We start from the raw sequence: 21,306 nt of genomic DNA, 5'->3' as shown, positions 1-21,306 counted from the left end.
CAAATATAATGATTAACAACATGTTTAGTAGCTTCTCCTTTCTGAGGAGTAGCCCAAATAAAATAAAAAAAAATAGCCAAAGTTGTTTGCTTTAAGACCTCTTGGATTCACCCCAATGGAAAGAGATGGGGTAATTTGAAAACATTGAGGACATTGTTGTATGATTGCTCTAGCATGATCTAAAGGAATGTGAAATTGTTTTGCAAAAGCCTTGGCATTTTGATGAAACATAGAATTACTTTCCCATGGAGTAACAGATAAAACATGCTGCTTCGTTGTCTGCAACAGCATTTCCTTCTGATAACATACCTGGGAAAGACTGATGACTCCTAATATGTGCAATATAAATTTCAGTTGACACACATACTGAAAATCAGAGATCAAATTAAAAACTGTTGAGAAAAAATGTGGAAAGCTAAAATAACAACAGACAATTCTAAACGTTGAGAAGAAACTTTCCAGATGTCCTCATGAGGATCTTTTTAAGCAATCACTCCTCTTGTTCCTCCCCCATCAGAAAATCAAAGAGCTTGTGATAGTGGACAAGGAAAACAATAGATTAATAGAAAATGAGGAAATCATTAAGCAAATAAACCTAGAATCTGTAGACAGATGATATGAAATACAGCCTACATAGTCAATTAAACCACACTAAAGAAATAAATTATTCTGAAAATAAAATTAAAGTCAGATTTTAAGATAGAAAATAGATATTAAGTCAGTTCCATTTCCTCGACAGGCTCAAGTACGCCCCAAGGTTATAATTTCAGCAGTAGCTTAGATAAAAGTGTTGGAATGAAAAAGAAGCCTTTCCCTTTAAGGCAGTGGTTCTCAACCTTCCTAATGCCGCAACCCTTTAATACAGTTCCTCATGTTGTGGTGACCCCCAACCAGGGGCGGGTTCTAAATTTTTTTACTACCAGTTCTGTGGGTGTGGTTTATTTTGTGGGCGTGGCTTGGAGGTTATGTGACTGGGTGGGTGTGGCTAGCTGGTCATGTGACCGGGTGGCCATGGCTATGTGTATAGGGACTACTCAGAGGGCTGAAAAAAGTCATTTCTGACAGGTCCTCGCACTTTTGACTGGTCCTCACACTTATGACCATCCTCACATTTATGCCCGTGCAGCATTCTTAACAATCATGTCACTCATTTCACAACTGCTTCTCTTCACCATGGTGACAAGATAGGGCAAAAACGTAAAATGTGAGGACAGTCGTAAGTTCGAGGACTGGTCAAAAGTGCGAGGACCAGTCAAAAATAACTTTTTCAGCCCTCTGAGTAGTCCATATGCACAAAAGGACTAGCCAGAGGGCTGAAAACAGTGATTTCTGACAGGTCCTCGCACTTTTGACCGGTCTTCGCACTTATGACTGGTCATCATTTATGCCCATTGTAGCATTCTTAACAATGTGTCACTCATTTCACAACTGCTTCTCTTCACCATGGTGACAAGATAGGGCAAAAACGTAAAATGTGAGGACAGTCGTAAGTTCGAAGACTGGTCAAAAGTGCGAGGACCAGTCAGAAATAACTTTTTCAGCCCTCTGAGTAGTCCATATGCATAAAAGGATACAGCAATAGAGAGGGATGAAGGAAGGGAAGGGAAATTAGAGTAGGAGTGAGGGTAAGAGAGGGAGGAAGAGAGGAGGAGAAGGAGAAAGGAAGAGGAAGTAGGGAGGAGAAGAAGAGGGTGAGGAAGAGAAAGTAAGAAGGAAAGAAAAGAGAGAGGTGGTAGGTTTGAGGAGAAAGATTGCTGTACAATAAAAAAGATGAAAGGGAAGAAAGCCAACCCCAAACAAATATAAAGATATTAAGATAAAGAATGAATTGTTAAACTTTAAAGAATAAAAGAGAACAAATATGAATAAATAACAATAATTAGAAACACACATACAAACATACAATGTATTTTCTTTGAACAGAGTATTTGGCCGGTTCATAAATTTAAACAGTGTTTAGTCATTTCAATTAAATTTACAATTTCTATATTTCCTTTTTGCCATATTTATTCCTCATCTATTTTTGTAAAAAAACAATATTACCCTTCATCCTCATCTCTAATCTTAATCAAATTCAATTTTTCCCTTCTATTCTATATTATACCCCTTCCCATTGTCATCTATTTTTATATCCATCCTCACATTGGTTAATTATGTAATATTACAGTTGTTTAATATGAATTCAACATTTTAATATAAACCAATTAGTTATATAACTACCTTTTTTGTATATTAATCAATATGAACATGAATATTCCAATTATTTCCATGCCATCCAATTTCTTACAAATCAATTAATTATATTTACCAATAATAATAAACCACATAATTTCCCCCATATATTCCTCCAAACCACAACTTAACCATTTCTGCTTTCAACACAATATACAATTAATAGTATCTCAATTATTACAATTCCCTAGTTAAATAGAGCTTTTTTTCTTTTGTGTTTTAAAATCTCCTCTTTGTCCCTCAATTTCTCATTTTTTGCACCTACCTTTTTTGATGAGGAAAAAGAAAAGAAATCTGCCTGCCTAATTTTCCAACGTGCAAAGCCAACAGCCTGCTTTACTTTCTCTTTCGTTTTTCAGTATAGCTAGGGGGGAAAAAAACTGCACTCTTTCCAAGCAAGCAAAAGAGCCCTGAGCAAAACAGCTGAGAGCAAATCAGCTGGGGGTCGGGAGCCGATCTAAGCAAGGGCTAATTAGCCTCTGCTGAAGCTCCACGGGCCAATAAAATTACAAAAAAACATCGAACCCTTTGTTAAATTGCTGGCTCCCCCGCCCCTCGCCCACCACTATTTATTGGCAATAAATAGTGGTGCGGAGGGGCGGGGCAAGCCAGCAATTTAACAAAGGGTTCGGCTGCAGCACTGGCTATAGGGCGACCCTTTGAAGCCCCGCGGCAAGAATTTAAACAGTTTTTTTTTCCTCTAGCCATCTGAGGCAGCAATAGATTGGGAGTGGGTGGGGTAAACGAACGGCCGGCGATCCAACAGAGCAGAGAGTGAGGGTGAGTGAAGGCATGGGGGGGGCGAGAGAGGGCTTTGGTGACCCCTGTGAAATGGCCGTTCGACCCCCAAAGGGGTCGCGACCCCCAGGTTGAGAACTGCTGCTTTAAGGAATGAAAAAGAAGCCTTTCCCTTTAAGGATTGCTAGGAGGCAGAGCTTTCCCTTCTTGAATTCAAAACTCCCGGCTGGGAGATTGCTTCAAAATGATTGGAGGTCAGCTGCTTGAGATTAGAACATCAAATCTCTCCCCCGCAGATTTACATGAATGGGGAGAATAACAGGCTTTAATTGAGCTGTGCGCTTGCCATCAAGAGCTGTTACCGTAAGCCATTTGGTGCTGCGTCGAGCTGCTTGAGAGTAGAATCAATCCATTGTTTATAGGAAGTCAGACAAGAAATAAATGCAAGCACAGTGTTTCGAGGCTAGCCTGTTTAAACTGTAAGAGTAACCCTTTTTTATATCCTAAAACATCTTTTGATTTTCTATGTGACCCTTTAAAGTCTTTTAAAATTCTTAATAAATAATTGTTTTATAGTCTACTCTTTGTTTTTCCTAGCCCTTTGTAATTGTTCATTCCCTATAATTATTCAGCTTGCTATTTCTGTGTTTTTCTCCTTTCCTCATGTGTTAAAAATTCTAGTTACTTTGACTTGATTTCTTTTCCTTCTTGGGCGTTTGCTTTTCTTTCCTGTGTCCCATATCTGCTTAAATGTTGCTGACCCCTGTAAATTTTGTCCTTCCTTTGTTGTGTAAAATAAGGTGGCTTCAGCTTCTTAATGACCCATTGATAAAAGTTGGGGCTGAAACTCTGCCTAAGTTTCTGCTTTTCTCATATCTTACAACAACAGTAAAACATTTTTTTTAATGGTAATGAGGCAAATAAAATCATTCAATACAATATACTTTTTGCTGTTCTAAAACTCCTAATATTTTTATGTAGTTTACTAGTAGGAAATATTAAGAAATAACTGACAATCTCTATGAGATTCAATCCACAAATTAAATACTCAAGATGTTATTAATTTTCTCAACTGTAGCACATACTACAGATGAAACTATAATTAAATCTCCTGGCTTTTTTCTTTTAGTCAATAATTCAAATAATAGATTAAGTAAATGCGTAGGTAACAAAAAATATGAGCAGACCCAATTAATATTACCCAGCAATTGTTTCAAATTTACTAAAGAAATAACTTTTGGTAACTTTAAATAAGAAAAAGCCGGAGCAGAAAAAAAAACTTCAACAGTTTATCCTAAGTACAGATAAGAAAGGTGCAGTTGTATTTATTCTAATCAATTTACAATCCATAGACACATAAATCATTTTATGTTTCAGAAAGCCAATTAAGTTATATTTTTAAGCTCCAATTAAAATATCCATACGATGATATACCAAATAAAATTTAGCAATAGATCAAGGTAAGATAAGACCCACTAAACCAGAGCCTCCAAAGTAAATTTAAATTCCACAGACTCCTGAGTGATTAAATCAAGCCCAGCATTATCTGCTGTGACTCTGGAACTGCAGATAAGAGACAGTAGGAGGAGACATGACTATAGGAAAAAACTCTTTTTTGCTCTGTCCCAAACAACATACTGTATTGAAGTCAAAATCATTAGAAAAACTTGCTTCCAATCTTCAGGAATCAAAATATATTCATGGTTTATTCCTTCCACCATCCCAGTAATATAGGTGAAACACAAACCTATCTCTGTGATACCTTTCCTTAGCTCTCTCAAAACTTTATATGGCAAAGGATTCCACTGATATTGATCTTGTCCCTGGGGATTAACCGTCTGTATGACAAGAAAAGCTTGGAGACTCTCTGCTATTTCTACCCCAGTGAGAGTTCCTTTTTGTTGCTCTTCCTGAAACCCTGCTTTGACAGCTGAAAACATCTCCTGTAAAGGAGAAACCAATAAGGGAGCTGTCGGGGAACTAATTTCTACTGGCTGCAACGTAGTTGTAGCCTGCAAAGTTAGCTGAAAATAAGAAGGGGGAGCAGACCCCTGATCAGAAGACAGAGAGAGAGAAGGAGACAGTGCCTTGAGTTTATGAGTCCCCATAACCTCTACTGCTTCCTTACATTTTTGCCACAGCAACAAATGCTTTATTTCTGCTCGTGGCGGTGGGTCTAACTCACTTAACTTAATTCCTGCCATTCCATTACTTTTAAGTATTTTCTGCAGCTTTTTTGCATGAAGCCTCTGCTGAGCTGAGAGTTCCCCCCCCCCCCCCATACTCATGAATTTTTGAGAGCGAAGTTCGCTGTGGTGCACCTGGGCTCGTCCAGCCGAGTAAGCATAGGAGGAATCACGTCGGGGTCACCAGATGTTGTTTCGATGAAGAAAGACGCGTAGGCAGGATGATGGTTCATGGGAAGGCCCCTCGGGTGGAAGGCACCTTGATCAAGGCACCTCGGTGTGAGGTACCTTGGGGAAGGCACCCTCACCCCATCCAGAAGGCTTCCTTTTATTGTCATTTTACAACTATCATGGCAAAACATCAATCAACGTTTACTTGTCCTGATTGGCTACAGAAAGCTCGTGAACTCCATATGGATCCCTTGTGTTTCCCTCATGTTATTTCCTGTGACAGACAATGCTATGTGTTGGGCCCCCATGCCTGGTATATCTTGATATAGGGTCTCTGCCAGACATCCTGTTTCTACATTCCTGATAAGATTAGGATTCTGTGGTAACATTGTTTACCCAGTGCGGTTTGCCGACAACTGAGGTCACACCATCCCCACACTTTCTCCTGGCCTTCCCCACCTTGCAGGGCTGTTGCGGCTGGGAGGGAGTGGGGCAGAGAAAATACCGGCCGCAGGCCTTGCCTTTTTGCACCTGGCAGGATCAAGAGAGCCCTCCCCCCCAAGCCTCCTCCCCACACTGATGGGATGCCAGGGGCCCCGGCAACCGTCCCCAAAACAAACACAGTTGCTAGGTAGGGTCTCCAAGGATGGGGCTGTTGCAGGGAGCCCCCCCCACTGCCATTTAGGGGGGGCTGTGTTCCCGTCTCTCCCTCCCACCGGCAACCCCCCTCCCCCCAAACGGAGGGACGCAGATGCAAACGGGGAGAAAAGGGGGGGGGAACCAGTATCTTTCCTCTGCATCTCTTCCCCGGCATTTCCATGGCAACCCTTTGGCATCTCGAGCATCCTTCCTCCTTCCCTGCCTTCCTGGGGTCTTTGGGGGGGGGGGTTTCAGCCACCCCCCATTCATTTTCTACCAGGCAGACCCTTACCCTCTCGCTTCTCCTCCTCCTCCTCCTCTTCCTCCTCCTCCCTCCGGCTGTTCCGGGCCCCTCCCTGCCCAGAATTGCGGGTTGGGGGAGACCTGGGTGGAAAGGGTGAGGGTCTTTTTAGGGTTTCAACGGGGGGAGGGGAGAAAATCCTTGCCAAATGGAAGGAGGGGGGTCTATTTCTTCTCCCCCCCCCAGCTTGAATTAAACCACAAATCCAGGTATTTGCTGTTCCTGAGGGGGCTCCCAAGGGAGGGGGGGCGTCAGATAAGCCCTTTATTTTGGGGGCTGGGGGGTGGGGTTGGACTAGATGACCTACAAGGTCCCTTCCAACTCATCTGTTCATCTGGGAATGTCAGGATTGTTTTGAAGGTTTCGATGTGTGAGGGGGGAAACATGGGGAGGGGGGACTTTCCCAGGAAGGGCTGAATTGGGGAGGGGCTTAGAGGGGAAGGGTGGAGCTAGCCACACCTCCGACTCCTCCCCCCAGGGTTGATATTGGAGGGGGTGGGAGACCCCGTTGTAGGGCCACAACTTGGGAACCATCTGCCCGGTTTCTCATGGTATGGCTGGCTTAGCCCCCTCCCTCTTTTCCTACAGTCCTCGACTTATGACTGTCCGTGGAGCGACCGTTCGGCACGAACAATGGCCCCAGGGGAAAAAATAGAGAACGTTTTTTCACACGCTTAGGATCCAAATTCAGACACTCAGCCACTTGAACTCATATTTACGACGGTTGCTGCATCCTGGGGGAGGGGGGTCATGTGATTCCCCCCCCTTCGGCAACCGTTCAGGCGAGCCAAAGTCGGGGAGGGGGGTTGTGTGTGTGTCCCAATTTGCTTCACAACCTGGCGACTAACTTGTAACAACAGAAGCAGTTCACTTAACGGTGGTGGCCCAGCGAGGTCATAAAAACAGGGCGGGACTCACGGAGGGAATGTTTGGCGTAGCTTCCGTTGTGGTCATACGTTGAGGACTGGCTGTGGTTCTCCCTTCCAAAGGTGGCTAGTCATTCTGGGTGTTCCTCTTCCAAATGTGGCTAGTCGTTCTAATCCAAGCCATGATTGGATTAAACCTGATTTGTTGAGGAAAGCTACTGGCCAGGTTTTGACCCACTCTTATGGCTGACCAACACAAAGCCTGGGTTCACACGTTAAACCCAGATTCCCTAAACTTAATTCCAAAAACAATAAAGAAACCAGGATTTGGAAGCCGCACCTGGGTTCAAATCACAGCCCGGCAATGATGGACATGTGGGGTGCTTGGGTGGTTTTCTTGCAGACATTTCAGGACCCAGCTAGGGAACATCATCAGTGCCAGAAGGCAATGGAGTTTGAGAGGAGGAGGAGGAAGATTGTGGAGTTCTTGGTGATCTCTGAGCCAGGTGGTTTTCTTGCAGACGTTTCGTGACCCAACTAGGTAACATCATCAGTACTAGAAGGGAGGAGGAGGACGACGACTGTGGGGTTTTTGGTGCTGAGTTTGGCTATTTCCTTGCAGACATTTTATTACCAAATTAAGTAACATCATCAGTGCTAGAAAGGAGAGGGGTTTGTAAGGGGGAGGAGGAGGAGAAGGAAAGGAGGGGGAGGGGAAGGAGGACAACTGTGTGGTCCTTGGTGTTCCCTGAGCTTTGTAGTTTTCTTGCAGACGTTTCATGACCCAACTATGCAACATCGTCACCTTCTAGCCCTGATGACGTTCCCTAGTTGGGTCATGAGACGTCGGCAAGAAGGCAACTCAGCCTGGAGACCCCCCAAGGACGCCCACAGTTCAACCCTGATCTATGTAGACATTTTCTTTTCATATTCAGAGCATTCAGGCTCAGATGGCGCAGAGGAGACTAAAATACACAATATTATTATATTATTTAGTATATAAAACAGACAAAGATAATAGAATTTCACCATTATAGCATCTAGAAGACATATTTGAATGTTTTTCCAGTGTTTTTTTAAGCGCTCTAAAAAGTTGAAAATACTCCAAAATGGTATGAAATATATTTCTTCCTTTATGTTCTTCCTTTATATTTTATATTTCAGTATATTTTGACTTTTAAAGACAAGACCCCCGAGGCACAACACATCAACAAACAACAACAACAAACAACCAGAGGCAGAATTCCATTCTTTTATTGTTTGCATCAAAGAAAAAGATTACAAAACGTACTTTATATTTGCTTTATGACACTACTAAAATGATTTGTCTACTCTTATTTTTCCACACCACCCCCCCAAAAAAGTGTTTCCGTTATTATTTAAAACCTGAAGTCACCCCAATAATGGGTGTTTTGCAACAAAGAAAAAAGAGAGTGAGTGTCAGATGGGAACCCCCCCCTCTTGGTCAGCCGTCTCTGGATCACAGCCCTCCACAAAGCGTGGTGTGTCTTTTGAGACCATGGTTACGAGAGATCGGGTTTGTGTCGTTCACAACTGTCGGAACCTTGAAAGGCAGAGGGAGAACAGGGCTGTCCGAGACTGGCCGTCGGAATAAGTTAGGTGTAAATCAGGTCATTCAATGCGCTAAGGCAGGAGTCCCTAACACAACGGCTGCGGCACGCTACTGAGCCGTGATCTGTTCGCAACCGGGCCACAGCAGCGGCAGGCAAGGGTGTGCACACTATCAGCGCGAGCGTGGAGGTGCGTGTCTGCGACTTGAGGAAAAGGAGTTTGCCGTCCACTCGTGCCATCCACTCGCGCGGAACCATCCTTGACTCCCACGCCGCGCCAGTCCCCAAAGTTGGAAAAGGTGAGGAACTCCGCTCTACGGTCCACAATGTTGCAAATTGCAAGGATGCGCAAAAGTCATTTTTCGCTTGCAGAATCTGTCTTTTTTCCGGGCCCCCAAAATGTTTCCCCTGTAGCCGAATAGCTGCTCGGAATGGACGAAGGGCACCGAAGCGACGAGATGCCCATGGCACAAGGCGGGCAGGATTTAGGGGGCCCTCACTGCCAGGGAGATTCCAGAGCCATGGGTAACAGGAGAGGCGGGCGCTGCTCGGCCGGCTGCAGCAGGGAACTCTGTGGCAAGGCGGTCACCCAACTGGTGGTGCTGGGCAGCGGGGCGCTGGTGTGGGTGCGCTCATGGCGCAAGAGATGGGTCTTGCGGCTGAAGCTGCGGGCGCAGTGGGTGCAGATGTATGGGCGCAGCCCTGTGTGCACTGCCTGGTGACGCACCAGGTTGGTCTTGGAGCTGAAACAGCGGGGACACTGGGTGCAGGCGTGGGGGCGCAGCCCCGTGTGCACAGCCTCGTGGCGGGCGAGGTGCGACTTGCGGCTAAAGGCACGCCCACACAGAGGGCAGGCGAAAGGGCGTTGCCCGGCGTGGGATTTGACATGCGCCAGCAGACTGGCCCGGGTGCTAAAGGCGCGTCCGCACTGCACGCAGGCGTAGGGGCGCTCAGCCGAGTGTTGGTTGCGCCAGTGTCTCTGCAGGTGGCGTTTCTGGGCGAAGCAGCGGCCACACTCATTGCAGGCGAAGGGGCGCTGCCCCGTGTGGCCCCCACACTGGTGGGCGGCCAGCCCGGCACGATGCGCAAAGCTACGCTCGCAGTGAGGACAAGCGTAGGGCAGGAGGCCCATGTGGCCACGCAGATGCGCTGTCAGGTGGCGCTTGTCGCTGAAACCGCGGCCGCACTCTGCACAGGAAAAGGGGCGGCCGCCCTCAGCGTGGAGCCGCTGGTGGGACGCCAGGTTCTTCCGCCAGGCAAAGGCTTTCCCGCAATCGGAGCACAGGAACGGCTTCTCTTCCGGAGGTTGACTGGCCCCTGCGTCCTCCTCTGGTTTCATCTTGCCAACCTGCTCCAGATACGGTGCACCCTCCATGGTCTGCACCCCGCAGAGGGCTCTACAACTTGCAGGATCCAGGAAGGCTTCCCCCAGGGGCCGGTCCTCCCTCTCTGCACCTGGGACCCCACCCTGCTCCGGCTCGGCCTTAAAGAGGAAGGGGCCCTGATCAGGCTCCGTGTGCCCCACACAGGAGGGGAGAAACTTCCCCAGCTCCATCCCAGGCCCATATGGGAAACTAGCTTCTGCACGGTCGCCCTGAACACTGCAGTTCTGTCCCAGGATGGCAAAGGCGGCCAGGTTCTCTCCAGACGGGGGTACGTTCCCCGCTAGGCTTAGCTCCAGGCCGTTCCTGTATGACGGGGTGGCTTGTCCCAACTCCGCAGGGTCTCCAACGCGGGCCGCCTCCTCTTCGTGCAGACGCTGGTGGCGCAGCAGGTGTCGGCGGTGGACGAAGCTGCGGGGGCAGAGCGCACAGGCGTGGGGCCGCTCGCCGGTGTGGGTCAGCTGGTGGCGCACCAGGTGGGTCTTCTTGCGGAAGCTCTTGGGGCAGCGGTCGCAGGGAAAGGGGCGCTCCCCGGTGTGCACCCGCTCGTGCGAACCCAGGTGAATCTTTTGCGAGAAGCGGCGGCCGCAGTGGGTGCAGGCAAAAGGACGCTCACCAGTGTGGACGCGGGCGTGGCGCGTCAGGTGTGCCTTCTTCCCAAAGGCCTTGCCGCACTGCAGGCAGGCAAAGGGGCGCGGGCGGGGGTTCCCGAGGCTGCCGTTGAGCGGCGGCACCTGGTGCTCGCAGCGTGGACAGCCCAGCGGCTTGTCCTCGCTCAACATCTGCCACTGCTGCAGGGCCAATCCAGAAAGGTCTCCCAGCCCGGCTCCTTCCTTGTAATCAGGTCCCGGGACGCGACCTTCTGATTTGCAGGCGCTGGCGAGGGGCAGCCCCGAGAGCAGCGCCTCTGTGCTCAACCCAGCCGGCCACTCTGTGTAGTCCTCGGCTTCCACCTTCACCGTCCGGATGAGCCAGTCGTCTGCGGAAGACAGGATTCAAACGTCAAGAAGGTGCAAAACGGAATCAGACCGAGTGGATTAGAATTGGGAGGAGGGGGAATATGGGATTAAGACCTTCCTGTCAGCCCTGGAGGGACGCGAGGCTGATAGTTCAGCCCGGTGTACCTCGCAGGGCCTGTAACAAAGAGGGATTACCTGCAGTCCCGGTATTGAGGCTGGTCGCAAATCACCGTTCAGCGACTTGCAAAATGGCTGTCTGTGCCCCAGAGATTTGGGGGGGGCAGGAGTATCCCCCAACCAGGGCAGGAAAGAGGTTCACAAACAGGCTGGGACCGACCGATCTCCGGCTCTTCTACAGCCACTGAGGTGAGATACGTGCACCCTGCATATACTCAGAGGCACCCTTCCACAGCATTAACAAGCTGACCTCCCGTCGTATGGGTCCTGGATTCTCAGGTGTGACGCCACCTCACCTGGACAACTCTTGGCTGGGTCCTTTGGGTCTTCTGGCCCACCGGGTCTCTCTGTTGTTTCCTGCAGCTGCTGGTCAGCCTTGATGGCCTGTTCGAAACCGGGATGGCCAGATCCTACCCCAGAAAGCGAAATAAAGATACAAGTAATTAAAATAAAATACTAACAAATAAAATAAGAAATTCAATTAAGTTAAACTGAATTAAATGAAAATAAAGTAAAATAATAAATTAAATTGCCCTTTGGTCAGAAATGGTGGAGGGTCTCAGGCTTGGGCGGGGGGGGGGGGAAAGGGTTGGGCTAGATGACCTACAAGGTCCCTTCCAACTCTGTTAAATTAAATTAAACTGAATTAAATGAAAACCAAGTAAAGTAAAAAAAAAAACCAAAGAAATGAAAATCCATTAAATTGAAAGAAAGTAATAACATAAAAGTAAGAGTAAATTAAAACAAACAAAAAAAATATAAATTGAATTATTTTAATTTAATTCAAGTTAAATTAAAATCATAATTATTCTCAATAAATAATTAAGATAGTACAATGACAAATAATAAATAAAATAAGGTAAAATAAAATAAACTATACTAAAACTAAACAAAAATAATAAAATACAAGAAAAATAAACTACAAAATAAAAATAATAGTAAAAACACATGAAATATTTTAAGTGAAGTGAAAATAACTAAATATGTAAATACATATATTTACATTAATAAAATATATTTAATTATAAATATATTTAATTATGTATATATCATTTATACAAATTTATAAATATATATTTATAAATATATCTATTATTTATAAATGTAAATAGATATATTATTTATAAAGAAATATATGTTATATTTATCAATAAGTGATAATATATATATATATATATATATGATTAAATACAATAAAATATATAATACATATTTAATAAATTATAAATATAATGGTCTAGGATCTCCTGCTTGAGCAGGGGGCTGGACTAGAAGACCTCCAAGGTCCTTTCCAGCTCTATTCTGATTCTAATAAATAAATGAATAATTTGAAAAAATAAAACAAGGTAAAATAAAATAATTTAAATTAAATCAAACTGATTGAAATGAAACTAAAATAATGAAATAAAACAAAAAATAAAAATAAAATAACTTCAAATAAAATAATAAAATATAAAAATGGCTGTGTGTGTATGTTCCAGCATAATTCTGGAATGCCTCGAGCAATTTCAGATGACTTACTCTCTGGAAACAAATATTAGGGGGTAAGAAACCCCTAACACCCCTTGGGGTGAATATAGCGGCCGCGCCACCCGCTGGCCTATTCTGGATGGTGAGGACGACCATTGCCGCCAGATTGGTGCCGGCCCAGGCAGTTACTGCAGCAGCTGGCCATGCACAGCCCCAACGCTGGATGCCGGATTGTGGTTACCGGTGGGCGTGGGCAGCCGGATAGACGGGGTGGGGCCCAAAGACTTATAGTGATTTTGTGTATGATTTTACGTTATAATGTGTATACTGTACGTATACTTTTAAAAGCCTGTAAGGATTGGGATACATAAATACCTGGGCAACGCTGGGTTATCAGCTAGTAATAAAATAAAACCAAAAATTGGCCCAAAGTCACCCAGCTGGCTTTCGTGCCTAAGGCGGGACTAGAACTCCCCGTCTCCTGGTGATTGGCCGGAGGTCATCCAGCTGGCTTTTGTGCCTAAGGCAGGACTAGAACTCCTCGTATCCTGGTGATTGGCCCAAAGTCACCCAGCCGGCTTTCATGCCTAAAGTGGAACTAGAACTCCCTGTCTCCCAGTTTCTAACCGGGTTCCTTAACCACTAGTCAAAACTGGCCTATCTTGACTCGCACCCCGGGCCCGCATGGGAATAAAATGACTTTTGGGGTCAAAAGGGCCCAGGGCAGAGGCGGAGGGTTGGCGGTTATTATTAAAGAAGGACTTGGTCCGAGGGAGACCACTGTGCCACAGATTGCCGGGTGCAAGTCCCTCTTTGTGAGGTGGGGTCAGGGGGTTCAGATAGGCTTGTTGCTAACGTACCTGGCTCCCTGCCGCGTGGCAACGGCCCTACCCGAGCTACTCGACGTGATAGCCACGGTGGCAGTTGATACACCCAGGCTTATGGTCATGGGTGATTTCAACCTGCCGTCCGTTGGTGAAACGTCTGAGATGGCCTGGGAGTTCATGGCTTCCATGACGGCCATGGACCTGACCCAGTTAGTTCATGGCCCCACTCACGGGGGGGACACACACTCTGGACCTGATTTTTGTTTCTGGCCAGTGGTTGGGTGGTCTTCTTATAGGGGATATAGAGATGGAACCCTTGTCATGGACAGATCACTCGCTTCTTCGCCTGGACCTTCGAACCGCTACACCCCGCCGCAGGGAGGCGGAACCAATAAGGTGGGTCCGCCCCAGGCGCCTGATGGATCCTGATAGGTTCCAGACGGAGCTTGGGCCATTTCCTGAGGATCTGGCACATGACTTGGCTGAAGACCTGGTAGCTGCCTGGGATCGGGCGGCTGGTGGGGCTTTAGATCGAGTCGTGCCTTTGCGGCCTCTGACCCGGTGCTGATCCCATGTGGCTCCATGGTTCACCGAGGAGCTGAGGGAGATGAAGCACCGGAAAAGATGCCTGGAGAGCAGTTGGAGTCCCAGTCTCGCTGAATCTGACCGAACACTGGTAAGGTCGCATATTAAGACCTACCTAGTGGCGATAAAGGCGGCAAAGTTTAATTACTTTTCCGCTCTTATTGCGTCATCAGATAACCATCCGGCCGCCCTGTTCAGGGTGACCCACTCCCTGTTACATCCGGGAGTGCGGGAGGACCCCCTGGAAGGCAGGGCCGAGGATTTCGGACAATATCTGTATGACAAAATCGCACAGATTCGGGGGGATTTGGACTCTGACTGGGTAGATTCGGGCAGGGTGGCGAGGAATAGTCTTGAGAATGTTATCTGGGAAGAGTTTGACTCTGTGACCCCTGATGACGTGGACAGGACTTTGGGGAGACTTAATGCAGCCACATGTTTGCTGGACCTGTGTCCCTCCTGGTTAGTATTGGCTTCCCGGGAGGTTACACGAGGTTACTCCAGGGAATTATCAACGCTTCGCTGAGTGAGGGTTACTTCCCCACGGCCTTGAAAGAGGCGGTGGTGAGACCTCTCCTCAAGAAGCCTTCCCTGGACCTGGCAGTATTAGCCAACTACCGTCCCGTCTCCAACCTTCGCTTTGTGGCGAAGGTTGTTGAGAGTGTGGTCGCACGACAGTTTCCACAATACCTGGAGGAAACGTCTTATCTGGATCCATTCCAGTCGGGTTTCAGGCCCGGGTACAGCACAGAAACGGCATTGGTCGCATTGGTAGATGATCTCGGGACAGGGGTTGCTCCTCTGTTCTGGTCCTGTTAGATCTCTCAGCGGCTTTTGATACCATCGACCATGGTATCATGCTGCGCCGGTTCGAAGAGTTGGGGATGGGGGGCACCATGTTACGGTGGTTCTCCTCCTTTCTCTCGGACCGGTCGCAGTTTGTGTTGGCAGGGGGGCAGAGGTCGACCTTGAGACGCCTCATATGTGGGGTGCCTCAGGGGTCGGTCCTCTCGCCCCTTTTGTTCAACATCTATGTGAAGCCGCTGTGTGAGATCATCCGTGGCTTCGGGGTGAAGTACCACCAGTACGCTGATGACACCCAGCTGTACATCTCCACCCCGGGCCACCCCAATGATGCCCTTGAAGTGATGTCCTGGTGCCTGGAGGCCGTGCAGATCTGAATGGGGAGGAACAGGCTCAAGCTCAGGCTCAACCCATCCAAGACTGAGTGGCTGTGGTTTCCGGAATCCCGATATAGTCAGTTGACACCATCACTGACTATTGGGGGTGAGTCTTTGGCCCCCCCAGAGAGGGCTCGCAATTTGTGCGTCCTCCTGGATACGCAGCTGTCCTTGGAGGAACATCTGACGGCTGTAGCCAGGGGGACTTTTTATCAGGTTTGCCTGATCCGCCAGTTGCGGCCCTTCCTAGATCGGGATTCCTTGTGCACAGTCACTCATGCCCTCGTCACCTCTCGCCTGGACTACGGCAATGCTCTCTACATGGGGCTCCCCTTGAAGAGCACCCGGAGGCTCCAACTGGTCCAGAATGCGGCCGCGCAGGTAGTTACGGGAGCTGCATGGCGCTCCCACATAACACCTCTCCTGTGTGAGCTGCACTGGCTCCCAGTGGTCTTCCGGGTGCGCTTCAAGGTGTTGGTTATCACCTTTAAAGCGCTCCATGGCATAGGACCTGGATATCTTCCAGACCGCCTGCTGCTACCAATGGCCTCCCACCGACCTGTGCGCTCCCACAGAGAGGGCCTCCTCAGGGTGCCATTGGCCAAGCAATGTAGACTGGTGGCCCCCAGGGGGAGGGCCTTTTCTGTGGGGGCACCTGCCCTCTGGAATCAGCTGCCCCCAGAGATACGAAGAATCTAAGACCTCAGTGCCTTCCGCCGTGCCCTGAAGACCTTTCTTTTTCAGCAAGCCGGGCTGGCTTAACACATTTTTTAAATGTTTTTAATAGGTTTGTTATTGTTTTTTAATTATGGGGCCAAACGCATATATATCTTTTTAACTGTATTTTAATGTTTGTATTTATGTTTTTACTTTGGCTGTGCACCGCCCTGAGTCCTCCGGGAGAAGGGCCGTATATAAATCTGATAATAAAATAAAATAAAAAATAAAAAAAGATCCTCCCCTCTCTCCCCCTCGTCTTCTGTCCGTCAGCCTCCATCCCCCGTCACCCCAGGATTCGATCTCGGGACCGACCTGTATCAGGCGTCTCCCGCTGCCCCTTTGGCTGGTAAAAGACCCCCATCCTGTGGGGCCGTCTCCGGTTTGGCGAGTGGGGCGCCTGCAAAGGAGAAAGTCCCCGGTGGGCAGGGCCACAAAGGACTCGGGGGGGCGCAAAGCCTTCGAGATGGGGGATCCCCAAAAATTGGGGTTGGGCCCTTCCGGTGAAAGTGGCCAGCTGCCAACTTACCCAGAGCGATTGCGGTGGCGTGATTCTCGTGCATGGCGTTGTCCCGTTCTGTCCAGCCACGCCAGTGCCCGGGCGCCAAACAGAGAGAGGGGTCCTCACCCCGCACTGACACCTGGGAGAAACCAAAAGGCCAAGGCAAAATTAGGGTTCGGTGTGTGCCCCCCCTTTAGGTTAGCCCCCGTCCCAACCCCCACCGGCCAAGACCACCCCTTCTTGCTCTCTGTGCCCCTCTACCCACTTTGGGAGAAGCCAGAGGGCAGAGATGGGAGACCCCCAATTTAGGGCAGGGTGATCAGCCGTGCTCCCAACCTTCGTCTTCTGGTGGAGTGGCCAGACGATCAAGGAAGGAAGGAAGGAAGGAAAGAAGGAAGGGAGGGAGGGAGGGAGGGAGGAAGGAAGCAAGCAAGCAAGCCAGGGAAGGAGGGAGGGAGATAGCAGGAAAAGAAAGGATGGAAAAGAAAGGAAGAAGGAAGAAAAATGAGAAAGGAAGGAAGGAAGGAAGGAAGGAAGGAAGGAAGGAAGGAAGGAAGGAAGAAAGGAAGGAAGGAAGGAAAAAGAGGGAAGAGGGAGGGTGGGAGGGAGGAAGGAAGGGAGAAAAATAAGAAGGCAAAAGAATGAAGGAAGGCTGTGAGAAGAAGGAGGGGAAAGAGGGGGAGATAGGAAAAAAAGGAAGGAAAGAAAGAAATGGAAAGGCAAAAGAAGGAAGAAAAACAAGAAAGGGAAAAAGAAGGCAGGAATGCTTTGAGAGAAAGAAGGAAGGAAGGAAGGAGAGAGAGAAAAGGAAAAGAAAAGGAAAGGAAACAAGAAACGGAAAAAGGAAGACTGAGAGAAGAAAGGAAGGAGCTAGGTAGAAAAGGATGGAAAAGGAAAAAAATGAAGAAGGGAAAAAGAAGGCTGTGAGAAGGAAAGGAAGGAAGGAGAGAAGGAAAGAAAGGGAAAAGGAAGGAAAAAGGAAGAAAAAGGGAAAAGGGAAACAAAGAAGGAAGGCTGTGAGAGAAGGAAGGAAGGAAAGAAGTCAGACAGGCAGGAAATGAATGAATGGAAGGAAGGAACGAAGGGGTACGATCAGCACACCTGTCCAGGTAGATGCACCTGCCCAGCCCAGGAAGAGAGGCCAATACCCAGCCTGCCACTACCCCACCAATGGTCCACAGCGGAGGCTCGGGGGAGGGGGGGTTGGCATGCCAATCTGTTTTTTTTTAAATTTGGCAATTTGTATTTTCGCTTCCTGAATGCAGGAGGTCCTTGATTTACAACCAATTTTCCGTCGCTGAGCAACATACGGACTCTCACTCCCGTTTACGACCTTTCTCGGCTCGAGAAAGCAAATCACTGCAGCGGTTCAAGTTAGCCCGACGGTATATTCAGCGAACCTGGCTTCCGTTTTTTTTTTTAATTTGATTTATATGCCGCCCTTCTCCGGAGACTCAGGGCAGCTTACAATGTGCTCAGCAATAGCCTTCATCCTTTTGTATATTTATACAAAGTCAGCTTGTTGGAATGTGGGTGGTCCTCGAACCTACCACCACCAACGGGAGCCCCGCTTGTCAGCCGCTAAGCCAGGCAGAACACTGCTCCATTGTATGACCTCCCGGTGCTGCCTTCATTCAAACACATCCCTGCAGTTGTCAGTCGTTAAGAGAATCGGGCTTATGCCCCGTTGACTCGGCCCATCGGTTGCAAAAGGCGTGATGCTCCGCTACCGACTCGTATTTACAACAGTTGCATGACACAAACACACACACACACACCCCACTGCGACCCTACGACTGTCGTAAATACAAGTCGGTGAATTTTGGGGATGTGAAGGGTGAAAAAGTCCCTCCCCCCCCCGTGCGGTTCCAACTTGGAACGGTCACTAAACGAATGGTCGTAGGTCCGAGGACTAGCAGTAAAAGCAGCTAGGAGAAGCCAATCTTTCGGCTGCTTGCAAAGACCCCTCCCCTTTTTCTTCCTGTTTAGGGGCAGGAGAGGAGGGGCGTAAGGGGAGGGGGGATACTGGTCTTGCAAGACGAGCCCCCCTCCCCAAATAGCCAGGCTGCTCCTCCCTTTGCCTCCCTCTCCTCACTTCCTGCCTCCTCTCCCCTTCCTCTCGCGCCCCCTCCCCTAAATCCCCACCTCTTCCTGCCCGCTGCCCCCTCCCCAAATGCCGTCTGCCTGCCTTTCCCGCCCGATGGGGAGGGGTCTGCCCGGAGATCGACCCCCCGCCACTTCCCAGGCCTCTGGACATGGACCCCCTCCCCTCAAATCCCAGTCTCACAGGTCTCCTTCGTGGTGGGGGTTTTTCCTTAGGGCTGGGGGTCCTGGAAGGGAGAGGGGTGGCTTTCCCAAAAGGGAAGCCCCCTCCCCTCTGGCGTCTCCTCTGCCAAACTTTGCTGCATCCCTTTTGAGGGGGGGAGGTCCTGGAGGGAGAGGAGGGGGTCCCACAAGCCGATAGGGGGCCCCCCTCCCTAATTGGCACCTCCAACTTCGAGGCGTCGAAGGGAGAGGAGGGGGTCCCACAAGCAATCCCCCCTCCCAGCCCTAATAAAGCCCCCTCCCCATCCAGAAGCGCCCACGGGCGCCCCGAAATGGAGCAAGCCCCTTCCCCAATCCTAACAGAGCCCCCCTCCCCACCCCGCCCCCCAACCCAAACAGGGCCCCCCTCCCCACTCCGCCCCACTTCAGCCCGAATAGAGCAACCCCCCCACCCAGAGGCGCCCGCGGACGCCCAGCGCGGAGCAACCCTCCCCTCCAGTTCCAATAAAGCCCCCTCCCCACCCGGAGGGAGCCCCGATCGGAGCCAAGGAAAGTCGGGCTTGGATCTCCTAGTGGTCTCCCATCCTCGGACCGGTTTGGACCGGACCGAGGAATTCCTCCCCTCCCTCCCTCCATCCACAGGTCCTTCTTTTGGGGTGGGGGGGAGGGTCGGCCTTGGTGGGGGGGTCTACATTGCCCCTTCCCTCTTTCGCGACCCCTCCTCTCCGCGAGCGCGACCCCCCCCCAGCCTTACCATCCAAAGGGGGGGGGAAGAGACAGGGAGTCGCGCTCCCTCCAGGCAGGATCGGCTCCTCTGGGCCAGGAAGACCCCCCTCGACCCCCCACCCGCTGGCTTGGGAGCCCCCCGGCTCAGGCCCGCTTGGAAACGGCTCGGCTGGGCGCAAGGAAGGCCGCGGGACTACAGCGCCCAGAAGGCAGCGGGGCCGGGAGGGGCGGGGCTAGGGGAGGGGGAGGGGAGGGGAGGAAAAGGGAGGGGAAGGGGCGGCGCCCGGCGGGGCTGAGGCTTCCCCGCCCCGCCGGGAAAGAGTGGGGAGTCTCTCCATTCTCCCTCCCCCCCAAAAAAGGGAGAGGAAAGGGAGACCCCTCCCCAAATCTCAAGCCCGGGACCCCCTCCCTATGCCCAAGCTGGGGGGCCATCGCCCCCCACCCCCAAAAGGGAGAGCAAAAGGACCTCCTCCTCTTCCTTCCTTCCCCTTTCTCTTTTTCTTTCTTTCTTTCTTTCTTTCCTTCTTCCCTCCCTCCCTTTTTTCCTTCTTTCTCCTTTCCCTTCTTCTTTATTTTCCTTCCTTCCTTCCTTCCTTCCTTCCTTCCTTCCTTCCTTCCTTCCTTCCTTCCTTCCTTCCTTCCTTCCTTCCTTCCTTCCTTCCTTCCTTCCTTCCCTCCCTCCCTCCCTTCCTTCCTTCTTTGTTTTCCTTCTTTCTTTCCTCCCTGCCTCCCTCTTTCTTTTCCTTTCTCTTTCTCTCTCCTTCCTTTCTCTATTTCTTTATCCTTGCTTCTTTTTTCCTTCTGTAGGAAGAAATATCCTTCTGGGTTCAGCTCCAAGTGGGGAAAAAAACACTGGAAACATGGAGACTGCTTGGAAAGATGGTTTAATGGTGGACAGGATCACATGGCTTGAGTTCCTGAACAGAAAAGGGCAGATACAGTAAATCCTCGGGTTTTTATGCTCTCTCTGGCTCTGCATTTCTTGGGGCCCCGAAAGAGTATCCTTATTGGTTGTCAGACTCCCAGGGGGTGGGGGTCTTAGCTAGCCTTGCTGGCTGATGGTCACATGTGCTTCCCAGGTCACATGTGGTGAGTTTCTGCTGCTATTGTGTAAAGGGCTAATCCTATCTTTGTTGGATCTTTGGCAATTCCTACTATGGCTCTGCCTGAAGGAGGTAGATCTTTGTTATGTAGAATAGACTGGCCCAGGCCTTAATGGTCCATTGACAAAGGGTGGGGGCAGGAAGATGGGAGCTGCTTCAAAATATGCTTATCCATTTCTCATCCAGGGAAATATAATATTCTGCCTTTTTCATATTTCCTAAAATATTTCACTCTTCCAGGAAAGGAGTGGGTGCTAACTTCCTACACTTTCCTTCCTCCCACCCACCTACCTGCCTACCTTCCTCTCTTTCTCCTTCTTTCCTCAGCGAGATGCTGAGTGTGCCTTGGTTTTATGCGCTCTCTGGCTTTGAACTTCCTGGTAAAGTGGACTGATGGGATTAAGTCCCCGCTCATTGTATACATGACATCTCACCTTTGTTGGGCTACCCCGGCAGGACCAAGGAAGTGGGCACGTCATACCCATATATGGTAATCACGTATACATCTGGAAATGAATATACTGACTGAAAAGAATATATAAACCTGTATGTAAAAACCCCTCGGGGTTCAGACTTTGCTTGAGCTATCGCTGCTGAACCTTGTGTAATAAACCTTTCCTTTCGATAAAGAGCTGGTGTGGTCTCTTTTCTGTAACATTTTCTGGCGAGCCAGCCAGGAGTCACCAGGCGATTTTTCGCTCCAGACGA

General features: G+C 49.2%; 1 protein-coding gene across 1 annotated transcript; it reads right to left on the bottom strand.

Moving 5' to 3' along the window:
- Nucleotides 1-8,399: 8,399 nt before the first annotated feature.
- Nucleotides 8,400-19,582, bottom strand: ZNF467 (zinc finger protein 467). Its single transcript, XM_070944590.1, is given in 6 exon segments — nt 8,400-11,065; nt 11,519-11,632; nt 16,318-16,333; nt 16,335-16,402; nt 16,532-16,643; nt 19,524-19,582. Coding segments are annotated over 6 exon segments (2,178 nt in total). The 5' UTR covers nt 19,527-19,582; the 3' UTR covers nt 8,400-9,200.
- Nucleotides 19,583-21,306: the final 1,724 nt, after the last annotated feature.

This window comes from Pituophis catenifer, unplaced genomic scaffold (genome assembly GCF_029215685.1).
Source record: "Pituophis catenifer annectens isolate HBS135680 unplaced genomic scaffold, rPitCat1.0.hap2 SCAF_5, whole genome shotgun sequence".
NCBI lineage: Eukaryota > Metazoa > Chordata > Lepidosauria > Squamata > Colubridae > Pituophis > Pituophis catenifer.
This window is presented reverse-complemented; position numbering and strand designations above follow the sequence as displayed.